The 14,580-nt window shown below is 53.4% G+C and overlaps 1 protein-coding gene across 10 annotated transcripts in view; it reads right to left on the reverse strand.

The window, feature by feature from the left end:
• Nucleotides 1-4,246: 4,246 nt before the first annotated feature.
• Nucleotides 4,247-14,580, reverse strand: part of Ccdc13 (coiled-coil domain containing 13) — a 39,152-nt gene continuing 28,818 nt past the window's right edge. For 5 of the 10 annotated variants that reach the window (XM_076577431.1, XM_076577427.1, XM_042281973.2 and 2 more), the window contains 3 exons: nucleotides 6,935-7,086; nucleotides 5,498-5,612; nucleotides 4,247-4,808 (listed from right to left, as the gene is read on the reverse strand). In XM_076577431.1, coding sequence (XP_076433546.1) covers nucleotides 4,649-4,808; nucleotides 5,498-5,612; nucleotides 6,935-7,086 — 427 coding nt within the window. In that variant the 3' untranslated portion in view covers nucleotides 4,247-4,648. Of the gene's footprint in view, nucleotides 4,809-5,469; nucleotides 5,613-6,934; nucleotides 7,087-14,580 lie in introns of all 10 variants that reach the window. The other 5 variants (XM_076577429.1, XM_076577425.1, XM_076577430.1 and 2 more) reach the window with 1 other exon arrangement.

The raw sequence follows: 14,580 nt of genomic DNA on the forward strand, positions 1-14,580 counted from the left end.
GGAATGGATAGTGTCCTCTTAATGGCAGGCGAGAAACCCTAATGTAACATCCCTAGGTAACTGAAGTGCCTGCTGGGCAGGGCCCCTGGAGAAGCCCAGTCTCGAGTCTTCCCCTGGGATGAGATCCCCACAGCTGGGGGAGTGAGGTGTGTGGGTCCTGTCTACCCAGGCCTGCTCTTGTGCACTAGGGCTTGAGGAAAGGTCGGGGAGCTTTGTGACGGTTGTCCAGCTCCCATCCTCAGCTCAGCTGAGGCTAGACAGGGAGAAAGATGTGTCTCCACCCAGCAGGGTCCTGTATAAACTCTGGGAAGTTAGGTCACGAGCTTCCTCCCAGGAATGCAGACACAGGGCCCAGAGAACACAGCTGGGAGGCTCCACACACCCTCTCCTGAGCCCAACTCAGAAGCCGTGGCACTGGCTGCAGTGGAGGGGCTGCCTGGGGATGTGACTGCGGTCCTGATGCTAGGGGATGAGAGCACCAGAGGGGGAGGAGGGGTTGGGCCAGGCTCTGGCTGTCTGGGCATGCGTGGGTGACACCAGGGTAGCACGCTGTGGCACAATCAGTGGCTATCAGGGTAGTAAATCAGAGCCAGGATGCATGCAGAGAAGTTCTTTTTAATGTCCGCACGGTCCACAAGGACCACTGCCAGCAGGCAGATGAGAAAACTGAGGAGTAAGGTGGACAGTGGTTAGCGTCACCTCCAGAAACTTCCGGAAGAGACAGCATCATGGCGAGAACTCAGTCCATCCACCCCAGACAGGTGAGACCACCATGGGTGGGCCATGCACTTGGTGTGTTGTATAGCAGTCTCCTCTGAGATGAAACATCCCGTCCTTCAGGGAGGCTCCTTACACCGAGGAAGCTTCAGCAAGTCCTTGAAGCTGACCAGACAGCACTAGGTCCCTCCCTCCCCGACTTATGAAAATAGCAAGGACTGCAGAGACACCCTCCAAACCACCAGGATGCCTGGGAGGGACACCCCAACCTCCCAGCGGCCTGCAGGCTGTGTGGTACCTGCTCCAGGTTTTCAGCTTCTGTGGGCTGTCGCCATGTTGGGGTGGGATTCGGCGATGCAGCTGTCTGTGAGTCATCCCTGCTCCTGTAAGTGACCCCTCACCCACACTACTAGGCACAACCCCAATAGAACGCATTGGTTCACCAAGCTGGACTTTGGTCCGTTCCCTATCTGGAATGAGTAGACATCTTCCCAGGAAGTGTCACACAACACAGTGCCCTCAGGAGAGGCCAAGAGGGCTGGAGGGTTGAAGCCACTGCTTTGGTCTCCAATTTTTATTTAAGTGGGTACGCTATGCATGCGCTCTCTGTGCTCCTGGGGATCCAGTGACTCCATCCATGTGTACAACTCATTGCCCATAGAGGTGCTAGGCAGCCAGAGGCGGAAGCAGGGCCCATCCTGCAGAGGCCCACTCCTGGTGACCCTGATACTGCAGCATGTAGGGGTGTGGCTTGTGGGAAGGCAGAGGGGAGGAGACTAGGTGAGTCCCTCCACCTGTGCCAGGGGCTGTAGGGTGGGACACTGGCCCAACAACAAGGGACAGGAAGCTCACTGGGCTGAGACCCACAGGACTGAGAGCTACTTCCTGATGCCTCAAGGGTCCCTGGGAAGTTGTGGGAAGGGACCCCGATTTTACCAGACCTCAGAGGCTCTTCAATTCAGCCTTTTGTGTGCTGCTTCTTAAGGGTAAAGTGTAGGCCCAGTGTTCTGGATGTGCATGGTCACGTGTGCTGGGTGGCATCTGGGTGTGACACGTGAGTGTGATGTGAGCCGGGTACATACGGAGGCTCAGGGATGGCAGGAGAGACTGCATGTGGCAAGGCTCACTGGCATGTGGAGGGGGTGACAGGAAACTGCCCTATGCTGAGGGCCAGCTGGTGGCTCACTGGGACTCGAGGATGTGAGACAGGGTGCTTTTGGGCACTCCGCTGGAGACCACCCTGTCCTGGACAGTGGAGGTTGTCGGGTCGGCCAGACCGAGCTTGCAGCCTTGTTCAGCCGTTACGTCCCAGAGGCCCTCATAGGGACAGTGGCCCGACCACTTCCATGACGAACTGGATGTCCCCGTCAGAGCAGGAACCTGGGCTTCAGACCCTCGGCACCTCCTGGGGGTGGCCAGGGCCCTCCCCAAGGTCACAGCTTCTCTGCTCTTTACTCTTCCAAGGCACCTGCGCCCTCCCTTCTTACCTGCCCCCCCTGCTGAGGGATGGCCTGATCGTCCTCAGGGGCCACAGGGACAGGTTGTACCCAGGGAGGCACTAATGCAGACAGACCAAGATGCCCTCCTCCTCACCTGACCTAGCTGAGTGAGCCCTCAAGACCCAAGTCCCTCATCCCTTGACAGCCCCACCTTTCCTCAGTGCTTCTGTCTGCCCCCCCCCCCCCCGCGCCCCTTTACCTAAAAGCTCTGCTGGGGTTGGGGAGGATGCCTGTCTACAGCCTCCTCTCTGCCTGCCCCATCACCTCTTCCCCACACCCCTCTGACCGGGTCCATTTCACCTCAGGCCCTTCCCAGGCCTAGCAAGACAATGACTACTTGATGTTGTGTACAGCAACCCATTGGGAGCCTGTCGCCCCATCTGGCCTGGGAATTCTTGGTGCCCAGGGAGCTCATCTGCCTCACCTCAGCACCTGAGGATGCTGCTCAGGAAGTGTGTATTGACGGAACAGGGAGACTGCCAAGAGTGAGCCTTAGCCGAGTGCTTGCTGTGTGCTAGTTACTGCCCTATACACACTTAAGCTCTACCTCAGTGAGTGCTGAAGGAGCCACAGTGAGGGACACTGGGAATCTGGCCCGCCTCAGCCAGCAGAGGTGGGGGATGGGACCTGGCACAAAGCCCCAAGCAAACTGTTCAAGGTTGCCTGGAGCTTTTATAAACCATACACACTGGCCTTTAAATCCAGCGCCTGCAGGAGCTTGCATATTTTAGGAGTGCCCACGCAGTCCAACCTGTAAGATGCTAGCTCACCCCACAGGGTACAAACAGGACTCACTATAGCACCTGGTGGCAGGATTTGCCCCCTCCCACTCTTTCACAGACATGGGGTGAGACCAGTCCACGGACACTTGTCCTTGCACGGAAGTCAGCTGGCTGTCTTACCCTATGAATGGCCCTCTGAACAAGGTTTCTAGCTACTGTTCCATTTCACAGATGAAGACATGGAGGTCGTCAGGTGAGATGCAGACCTGCCTGGCTCCCAGCTAAGGCTCAGGCTGCACAACCCAGGGCTCCTTCCTTCAGCTCAGCCCAGGCTAGGGGTCACAACAGACTGCTGCAGTAGCCGGACAGGGTCTGGCCATACCTGCATGCTTCTGAGGGAGGCTGGCTGGTCCTTGCCTGCTCACTCCCAGAAGTTCTGCTGAGGCATGGCACCCACATCCCCATGCCCAGATTCCTCAGAGATCTGAGTGCCTGAAGAAGGCGACCATGACTCTCCCTCTTCTTATTGACATGTCTCCTCCCAGCAAAGCTTTCCTGTTGTCTCTCTTCTCTGCCCACTGCTTGTCATAAGAGCTGGGGACACACTTCCTCCCCGAGACTCTTGGGACTGTATCCAAATCGCCACTTCATCCTAATGGCCTCAGTCAGTTGCATCTTGCTGTGAGATCTCAGAGTCCAGTTATCCAGGAGGTCCAGGGTGCACTGGGCAGCATGGATTTTTCCACAGACCCCTGAGAAAGAGCTGAGCACACAGGGTCTCAGGGAACACAGGCTTTCCAGGGAGGACATTGCCACAGTGTGTCTTGTACAGCTATCTACATGGTTGTGTTTCATGGGAGGGAGTGTGTCTACCCCCTCTCTCAGTGCCTCTGCGTGGGGCTGCTTGTGTGCCTGTATGTGAACATGTGCGGCTGTGGCTGGGGTGACCATGAGACAGTTACAGTCACTGAGATGAGGGTGTCCTGGCCCCTCCTGTACCACCCCTATTCATGTACCAAGACCCACTGCCTCACCTGTGCACCCTACAATCCAGCTCTGCCTGGATCGCCTTCTGACTCTAGCACTTGTACCTCGGGAGTCATTAGGGGTGGAGATGTGCAACCTTGGGGCAAGCCAGAGCTCTGGGCATTCACTCAGCTGGGGACCCTGGCTTCAGAGTCAGGACCACCAGAATGACCGATTGGCTCAGCTTCTATTTGGAAGTCTGTGACCACAGCGGTAAAGCCCTACCTGCTAGAGACCAGGTTCCCCCAGCAGAGGCAGGAACATACTCAACCAGAGCTGTAGTGACTGTGAAAGTAGCCTTGTTATACCAAGCGCAAGGCTTCGCCCTGTGCATCAGTCCACAGAGAGGCTGGGCGCGGCGGAGGGGTGGCCAAGGGGATAGCAGGGCCCAAGTGAGGGATTATGGGGAGGTCTGGATGGTTCATCTATGTGTGGAGAGCCGATAGCAACCCAGGGACAGGATGTGCTGAAAGAAACGCTCTGCTGAGGCCAGCCAGCCTCCTCCTTGGCCCAGGCAGCCTCAGCCTCAGCCTGCCTGCTGGGCAGGTCTGAGCTCAGCTGGTATCAGAGAGGAGTCTCATGGGCGGAGCCTCTCATGGGCGGAGCCTCTCGTGGGCGGAGCCTGCACCAGTGGGGCCGGCCTCTAAGGCCCTGCCCTCCAGGAGTTGAGGGAGCAGCTGTGTCCTACTGCTTGCTGGCTTTCTGCTGCCGCAGCGCCTGCAAGAAGACCCCCTTCACCTGGCCCAGGGTCTGGTGGTACATGCGGAAGTCCTCCTCCTTCCCACGCAGGGCACTGCCCAGGGCATCTCTCAGGATTCCGTTCTCTTCCATCTGGATGGCCAGCCTGGACAGAGGGAAATGGGGTTGACTGCACAGAGCCAGCGGATGTTCCGGGGCCCAGGGCCTGGAGAAAAGGCTGGCGTGTAGGCTCAGGGTTCCCTTCCATTTGCCCCTTCGTCTCTGGACCCCCAGGAGACATACACCACATGGATCTTTTTCTGGGTCCAGATGCTCCAAGTAGCCTCAACTACATAGATTCCTATCCACCCCTCATTATCCTGTTTTGTTTTTCCCCCTCCTTTTTTTTTTTTAAAGATAGGCTCATATGTATCCAAGGCTGGACTCAAGCTCAGTAAGTAGCCAGGGGTAAGCTTGAACTGACAGATTCTGCCTCTACCATTGCTAGAATGTTGGGATTACAGGTGTGTACGACCATGCCCTATGTACACAACACTGGGGACTGAACCCAGGGCTTTGTGAATGCTGTGCCAGCCCTCTACTGACTGGGATACACCCTTGCCCCTCAGTTCCTCTTTAGCGGGAAAAGTGGGGGCACAGCCCAGTATTGATAGAGGTTCTCTTGGGACCCTGGGGTCATCAGAGCACTGTGGAGCCCCCCAATCCTAGTCCTAGCAAAACCATCCTTCTGGACAAGTAGAAGTCCTGGGTGCAAGGAGAGAGACAAGGTCCCTCTGCCCACGAAGCCTCCTTATGGGCGTCTCTACCCTTTCTGGAAGGCTGGGCAGGAAGCACCTGGCGGTCAGCTCCTCTATCTGGGATTCCATGGGCATATCGGAGAGCTGAGTGGAGGATGAGTCTTTCTTGGCGCTCCCAGTTGGGTTGTGCTTGGCGCTGGTGGCAGGTGGCCCTGTGGAGAGGCAGCAGCCACCTTCTGTAGTGAGGCCAAATTATACCAGCTCTCCCTCCCTACCATGCCCACTTCCTGTTTTCCAGCTTATGGAGAGTGGAGACATCACATCTCCTACAGGGTGTAGGATAGAGCTGTCTCTCTCTAGAAGGCCTCCCTGATGGCCCTCCACACCCCCAAATCTGGCTCTGCCTTCTGCCACAGCCCTGGCTCTGCCTGCCTGTGCCAAGGTGGTACTCGCCTGGCTATCCACATTCCTGTCACTTGCTTGTACCAAAAGTAGACAGTGGGACCTTAGTGCTGGCCTCAGATCTGAGCCCAAGCCTAGGCTGTTACAGTTCTGACACACCCCTCCCCTCCAATCCTGGTCCCTCTACTGGTTTCCATTCAGGCTAGCTGCTTTATATTAGGAAGCTATGGCTGACTAGGCTCAGTGGCCAGAGTGCTCAGAGAAAGACAACAAAGCCATTTGTGACCTTGGATGACGATGTCAGGGGATCAAAATATCCTGAGCTAAAAAGGCCTCAGGAAGTCCCCAGCCTTAGCAGAACTGGGCTTCACCCCTGCTGTGTGGCCTTGGGTAAACCATGGAAGTCTCTGAGCTGGCTTCCTGGCAGTGGGAGGACAGAGGATTCTTTGTGTGACTGTGTGACTGATCTCTGAGAACCCGTGACCCCTCCTGTGTCCCCCACTGCCGCTCACCTCCTGTCTCCTTGCTGTTCCTTCCAGCGGAGCGGAGTGCGTTTCCACCGCTGTCTGGCACTTGCTGGTCCCTGTGCACTTGACCTCCCCCCTCCCCTCCCCTGTGCCTGCCAGCCCTCCAGGGCAGGTGCGAGGGTAGGAGAGCTGTGCTCCCCAGTGGGCCACTGAGTGGCAGAAGCCACACGGGCTCTTCAGACATCTTGTACTACAAGACAGAAGCTGCCTATGCAAGGGCAAGAAAGGGACTTAGGCCTCCTGGCCATGGAAAATCCACCCGAGTCCTTACAGAAGCCTTAGTGATACGCTCTCCCACTGTGGTTGGCCCAGCAGACCAATTCTGCCTGAGATCAGCTTTGATCAGGGCTCCATTAGGCTCAGTCAAGGGCCAAGCAAAGGCTCTGGAAGGTGGCATATGGAGCAGTGGCCAAGGGCATGCCGGGGTACTGCCATTCCAAGCAAGGCTCCTAGACGGCTCCCATTGGGCCCTGAGTCTCCGGGAGCCAGGACAGGACATGGGACAAGAAGCCCCCACAGCAGGGGCAGGCAGAGCCCCCAACACTCACTGATGAAGAGCACAGGAGCCTGCCGCTCCTAAGGCTGTGTCTCCGCCGCGCTCCTACCTGGCTTGCTCCTGGCAGCTCTCTGCGACACCGAGGTCCTGGAGGGCTCCAGGCGCATCTTCTGCAGGTGCTGCTCCAGCAGGACAGCACGCTGACGCTCCTCCTGCAGCCTCTGCTCGGCTTCCAGAAGCTTGCCGCTCCTCTCCTCCACCCTGGCCAAGAGACAAGGCTTCACACCCTGCAGGCAGGTGCTGCCCTGTGCGATTCTGGGATCCCACAGCGGTGGACACACTGTAGAGGTGGTGGCTCACCTCCCTTGTCTTGATGCTCATGGCAGTAACACCAGAACAGGCATTTCAAACTCTCTGAGGCTTAGGGCACAAACCTGGCAGGTGTCCCACCCCTTTGCTCCCAACTCCTGCCCTCGGAGCATCCACCTCTCTGGTGTTTTGCTGCTGCTTCTAGAATTTTCTGCCACAGCACACAGATGCTCAGGAGCAGGTCTCAGCTTCCCATCCTGCTGAATGAGGATTTCATTTAATTTCACTATTTCCTGTCACACACAGTCACCTCTCCTCCTCTCAGATGAGTCGATACCAGGTAGTTTATATGTTTCCATTGCTACAGTAACACACCCACCACAGAACAGCAGAAGTTAATAAGCAAAATCAGCACAAAATTGCTTGAAGACAACACAAAGTTAGTGTCTCACGGCTCTGTGCATCTGAAGCCAGCAGACTCCAGGCACCACAGGTTGAAATCCAAGCATCAGCTGACCCAGGCTCCTATCCAGAATCCCTGGTGGGGAGAATCCCCTCCCAAGCCCCCCCAGAGCCGCCTCCATGCCCCCAGCTGGCTTCACTCCATCCTCAAAGCTGGCTCTGAACTGCTCTGGCCTGATTCAGCCCCACAGCTCCCTTGAATGGCTCCAGGTAGGAAAATTTCTCTGCTTTTATGGGCTGAATGATTACCCAGAGTAATCTGGTTTTAGGGCCCATGACGCACTCACTACAAAGTATTTACAGGAAGAGACACCATATCCTGCCTTCTATGGGGCATATTTGGATGGCTCTTCAGACACACAGGCAATGACATATCCTTACTTCCCTGTTTCCCTGGACTTTTGTGAGTGTCATAGGCTTCTTACATTGCTTTCTTTATGCCTGCTGCAAACTGGAGGCCCTTGAAGACCCTGCTGTGATTATTTCACATGGAAGCTTGCTCTGTGGGCCGTGCTGTGGCTCCATAAAGCACTTTGAATTTCTGTGGCAATGAAAACTCAGAAGGTCAGGAATCTCTGAGATCCAACCCAAGCAAAAGCTTACAGAAATAGTGGCAGTTTTGAGAGCTGCGGCCGGAAGTCCACAGTGGACAGCAGGGAACTGCAGGATCTTTCTGCATCGGTGAGGAGACAACACAGGCCTGGAAGGGCGACCTGACCGAACAGAACTCTAGGCTGCCTTAAGCGGTAGGCAGCCACAAGGAGCACGTTTCTTGAACGTTTATCTTCAAAGGCACGATCACAGCAGCTCAGGGGCCAAAGGAGATGATGGATGGAGGGGTGGGGCTGTGCTCACGCCCCAGCATGGCTGAGCTGAGCTGAGCTGTCCTGCTACAGACCTAAACCATCTCCATTGGCTCTGCCGGGCATCGCTACTCTAACCACCCAACCAACACGGCTACTCTGCAGGTCATGGGGTTGGTGAAACCAACAGTGCCATGAGAACACAGACAACACAATGACAAGAGTCAAGTCTCTAACCAGTGGCAGCAGCAGGCCTGCCTGTTCCTATCTGCACACGCTACAACTAAGGTCCTAACTGTTCCTATCTGCACACACTAGAACTAAGGTCCTGCCTGTTCCTATCTGTACACGCTAGAACTAAGGTCCTGTCTGTTCCTATCTGTACACACTAGAACTAAGGTCCTGCCTGTTCCTGTCTGCACACACTAGAACTAAGGTCCTGTCTGTTCCTATCTGCACACACTAGAACTAAGGTCCTGCCTGTTCCTATCTGCACACGCTAGAACTAAGGTCCTGTCTGTTCCTATCTGCACACGCTAGAACTAAGGTCCTAACTTCCTATCTGCACACGCTAGAACTAAGGTCCTGTCTGTTCCTATCTGCACATGCTAGAACTAAGGTCCTGTCTGTTCCTATCTGCACACGCTAGAACTAAGGTCCTGTCTGTTCCTATCTGCACACGCTAGAACTAAGGTCCTGTCTGTTCCTATCTGCACACGTTAGAACTAAGGTCCTGTCTGTTCCTATCTGCACACGCTAGAACTAAGGTCCTGTCTGTTCCTATCTGCACACGCTAGAACTAAGGTCCTGTCTGTTCCTATCTGCACACGTTAGAACTAAGGTCCTGTCTGTTCCTATCTGCACACACTAGAACTAAGGTCCTAACTGTTCCTATCTGCACACGCTAGAACTAAGGTCCTGCCTGTTCCTGTCTGTACACGCTAGAACTAAGGTCCTGCCTGTTCCTATCTGCACACACTAGAACTAAGGTCCTAACTGTTCCTATCTGTACACGCTAGAACTAAGGTCCTGTCTGTTCCTATCTGCACACGCTAGAACTAAAGTCCTGTCTGTTCCTGTCTGCACACGCTAGAACTAAGGTCCTAACTTCCTATCTGCACACGCTAGAACTAAGGTCCTGTCTGTTCCTATCTGCACACGCTAGAACTAAGGTCCTGGACAACAGGATGGGGTGGGTGAGGGTCAAGATCTGAAAATGATGTACAGCGTAGTCTGGATGCTGTTAGCAAGATCTCTCTGGTCCCTATCCATGTCACTAGAGGCTTGCAGTAAGACCAAAGCCCTGCCCTGTGGGGATGTCACCCAGGTGGCCTGCTGGCACCAGAAGGTGGCTGCAGCCATGCACATCTGAGTAGTGATGGTGTTTGGGGCTGATACCCCATGCTCCAAACTCAGCCTCCCTAAAAACCTACCCCTGAGGACTCACATACCTCCTCCTGAGCCTATGTGGAGAGAAGGACATGTGTGCCCTCCTGTCCACAGCACCTCTGGCCTCTACAGTCATCCAGAATGGCCTTCACAGGACTTTCTTGTGACACAAGCCCACGTAAGAATGGGCTAGATGCCATTAAGAAACTGAGGAGTGTAAGGAAGGCGGTGGTGCTATGTGACAGGAAGAGCTGCTTGTGAACAGGGACTGTCTGCGGATGCTACCAGTGCCCCAGTGAGGATTCCACACGCGGGCCACACTGTTCCCAGGGCTGGCAGATCCACTGGGGAATAGCAAAGTACTGGGCCGTGTGTGTGTGTGTGTGTGTGTGTGTGTGTGTGTGTGTGTGTGTGTGTGTGTGCAGTGAGTGTGTGTGTGTGGTGTGTATGTGTGTGTGGTGTGTGTGTGAGTGTGTGCGGTGTGTGTGTGTGTGTGTGTGGTGTGTGTGTGTGTGTGTGTGCAGTGAGTGTGTGTGTGTGGTGTGTATGTGTGTGTGGTGTGTGTGTGAGTGTGTGTGTGTGTGTGGTGTGTGCAGTGAGTGTGTGTGTGTGTGTGGTGTGTGCAGTGAGTGTGTGTGTGTGGTGTGTGTGAGTGTGTGTGGTGTGTGTGTGGTGTGTGTGTGTGGTGTGTGTGTGAGTGTGTGTGGTATGTGTGTGAGTGTGTGCGGTGTGTGCAGTGAGTGTGTGCGGTGTGTGTGCGGTGTGTGTGTGTATAAGTGTGTGTGTGGTGTGTGTGGTATGTGTGTGTGTATAAGTGTGTGGTGTGTGTGTGTGAGTGGTGTGTGTGGTGTGTGTGGTGTGTGTGTGTATAAGTGTGTGCTGTGTGTGTGTGAGTGTGTGTGGTGTGTGTGCTGTGTGTGTGAGTGTGTGCGGTGTGTGTGTGTATAAGTGTGTGTGTGTATAAGTGTGCGGTGTGTGTGTGTATAAGTGTGCGGTGTGTGTGTGTGTATAAGTGTGCGGTGTGTGTGTGTGTATAAGTGTGCGGTATGTGTGTGTGTAAGTGTGTGCGGTGTGTGTGTGTGAGTGTGTGTGTATAAGTGTGCGGTGTGTGTGTGTGTGTATAAGTGTGCGGTGTGTGTGTGTATATAAGTGTGTGGTGTGTGTGTGTGTGTATAGGATGGGAAAACCCTGAGTCTTTATTGCACAGCCTTCTAGCAAGCTCAAGTGAGTTAGTTTCTTGTGATTCAATGGTAAGTCCCTCCAGACTTGCTGTCTTCAAACAGTACAAGAATTCCAGGGAAAGAAAGGAATGTCTGCAATTTAACAGCAACAGGATTCAAGACAAACAACCCCATTAAAAAGCAGGCAAAAAATTCTATGCCTCCAAGAAGATATATTAATTACCACTAGCACATGAAACATTCAGTATCCGTCATTACTGGGGAAACCAGAACCACACCGAGATACAACTTCAAACCCACTGGGATGGCTACAGTCAGAGCCACAACACAACCTTCTGGCGTCGGGCGACTCAGCACCATCAGCACCAGGACTGTCTGGAAGGCTGTGAGCATGCGGTGGAGGATGAAGACACATAGGTAAAAGTCACCCCCTATTCACAATCTTGAACGTTCCTAGAGGCTGGGGTGTAGCTGGGTGGTAGGGCCCCTGCCCACCAAGTTCAAGGCCCTGGGTTCATCTCCAGCACCATAACAAAGCAAAACAAAATGCCACCTCTGGGTTTCGTGGCACACACCTTTAACCACAGCACTCGAGGCAGGGAGAAGGATCTCTATGAATCTGAGGCCAGCATGGTCTACATCTTGAACTCTAGGCTAGCCAGGACTGCATAGTGAGACCCTGTCTCAAAAACAGACAGACAAAACAAAAATGTCAAAGTAAAATGAGGACAGAAATAAACATCTTAACACAAGAAAGTATTTGCAAACTAGAAACCAGTAACTCAAATAGAGGAATGTTAAATAAATTAGGGAAGTCATGTGATTAACTCTGCAACTGTGAAAAGAATCCACCTTGAGGAGAGAAGATCCATGGGGCATTAGTGAGTGGAATAAGCAGAGATTATGCATAATGTATGGTGCAATTTAAATATTTATAACAAATTAACAATTTAAAAACAAACAAATCCAAGGCTCCTGTCACTCTGCTCGTGGAGGGGAAACAGGAATGAGGCTGACTCACGTCAGGACAAAGGGGCTTTCCACTCCTATTTTTCAGGAATGTGCGTGTTCTGTTAACTGTGGGTTCCACTTACACGCACAGACTTCAATAGATAGCTGGCATCGTGGAAAAATGGCAAAGCATGGTGTGATTTCCCAGAGCACATGTGCATTTGTGTGTAGGGTTTGTGTGTATGCATGTATGTGCACGACCGTGTAGGGCCCAGAGGTCAGCCTTGTCCACCCTTAGGCACCACCACCTCTTTTTCAAGACAGGGTTTCTCACTCGTCTGAAAGTGAGCAAGTAGACTCAGCTGCCTAGCCAGCAAGCCTCAGACACCCTTACCAGCTCTGGGATTAGAAGTTAATGCAACACACCCTGTCCCCAGACAAATGACAGCCCCCTCATACACACACACACACACACACACACACACACACACACACACACTGAAAAACTATAAACAATAATGGAACAACTTTGAAAGAACTAAGTAAGCTTAATATTGTTAAAAACAACAACAACAATAAAAAAAGGCAAGCAAGAAGGAATGCCACTGGGGGGCGGGGAGACCAGGAGCTGAAGATCGGCCTCCCCTGTATAGTGAATCTGAAGCCAGCCTGGGCCAAAAAAAAAAAAAAAAAAAAAAAACCAAAACCCAACCAAAGAAAACCAGGTTTTAAACACCACCAGCAGCAACAAAATACAGTTACTGAAATAGGTTTCATGGTCGTCCCATCTGTTTAGAATCTTATGCCTTAAATTTCTCTTACATTCTCATTCAAGAGAAAGGCACCATAAAATATTTTAAAAACAAAGACTCTGAGAGCCAACATGTGCATGTCTACACTGACTAGAGCGTACACTCCTGAGAGGCAAGAGGCCATGAACTCCGGCTCAAACACTCACTTGCAGGAGAGAAACATCAGACTGTGAGAGGCAGAGTGGAAACTGGAGGTGACTGTCGAGGAAGGTTTGTGTTACGTCACAGTCCTGGCCCAGAGTGAAGAAAGGGATAAAACCCAGCTAATCCTGCATGAGGGGCAAGAAGTGAGGAAAAGCACAGAGACCAATCATAGCAAATAGGAAAAGTGGGGACAGAGCAAATACCCAATGGTGTGGGGCAGGAGGAATGAGGCAGAGGCAGGTGGGTCACAAGTTCAAGGCCAGCCTGGGCTATATCTGAGCTGTTATCACAAAACCAAATACAACACCAAAACCAACTACATTGTTTTAAAAAGAGGCATGTCAGACAGGCAGTGGTGACACATGTGTTTGATCCCAGCACTCAGGAGGCAGAGGCAGGCGGATCTCTGTGAGTTTGAGGCCAGCCTGGGCTACACACGGAGTTCCAGGACAGCCAAGGCTACACAGAGAAACCTTGTCTTAGCAACTTTTGTATGGGAGAAGCCCCTCCCCTCTCAGGTAAAGCCGGAGAGAACCAGGGCCACTGAGGTGACTCAGCAGGTAAAGGCACAGGTTGCCAAACCTTACAACCTCAGTCAGGTCCCCAGATCCACATGGTGGGAGGAAAGCCTCCTCTAACCCGTTACATGCCTGTGCGCGCGCACGCACACACACACACACACACACACACACACACACACACACACACACTCCTGCACATGTACATGCACACACAATTAAATAGATAAAAACCAAAACTCTTTTAAAAGGAGAGAAATGGATAAAAATCTAAGAGATAACTTATTTCTCAAATGCTGGGTCCAAGCCTGAAGGGAGAAGGAATGAACAGGTAAGGCTGGCTCACCCAGCTTTCCACGGCGTCTGCCAGTCAGGACCCTTCCAGACTGTACCCTGGGGTAAGGGGACCCCAGCTGAGCACAGGAACTTCCTGGGGACAACAGAGGTTGGGAACCAGGCGAGGACAGGGGCGCAGGGGAGACAAACTAGGCGGAAGAAGGCCAGGGCCAAGTGCTAGGGAAGTACTCAGGCCCTGGGATGATGCTCAGGAAGTGAAGATAACGTATCTGGGCTGATGAGCCCCCAAATGACACAGGGCAGCAGAGTGAGCACGAGGTCTCCGGCAGAGTACACGTGACTCACAGCGACTGCCTGTCCCACTCTGGGCCCAGCCATGTGTGTGACGGCCCTGGGAAAGGCCACTTCAGGTGGAGGAAAAGGCAATGGGGAGGGGCATTGAGTCTCCCCGGTCCCCTTGTGATGGAGAGAGGCCATGGGAGTGCCCCAGCTGCCATCATGTGCAGCAGTTCCCAGTGAGGTACAGTGAGGTTCCCAGTGAGGTACAGAGGACCAACCATTGTACCTGAAGGCCCTGAGTCAGGATGGCTTGTTCTGCAGCTACAGGAAACCAGGTCACCCTCCAATCACGGACATGTGACATGGAGGCCAAAGCCCCAGACGGAGGACACAGCTGCCTTTCAACAGCCACTGAATGCAATCATAGAGACAGTAGATGTTCTCAGTCCCTGAGAACCTGCATCCAGCTCATCATTGCTTCTGTACTGGCCACCCTGGCTCCCTTCGAAGCAAGCCCCTCCCCAAATTCTATGAGTACCTGGAGTACCAATCTGGCTGCCCTCTCTTGAGAGCGGACAAGGAGCTAGACCTCCCAGAAAACATGCTATCC

The sequence above is a fragment of the Peromyscus maniculatus genome, chromosome 7 (genome assembly GCF_049852395.1).
Source record: "Peromyscus maniculatus bairdii isolate BWxNUB_F1_BW_parent chromosome 7, HU_Pman_BW_mat_3.1, whole genome shotgun sequence".
NCBI classification, from domain to species: domain Eukaryota; kingdom Metazoa; phylum Chordata; class Mammalia; order Rodentia; family Cricetidae; genus Peromyscus; species Peromyscus maniculatus.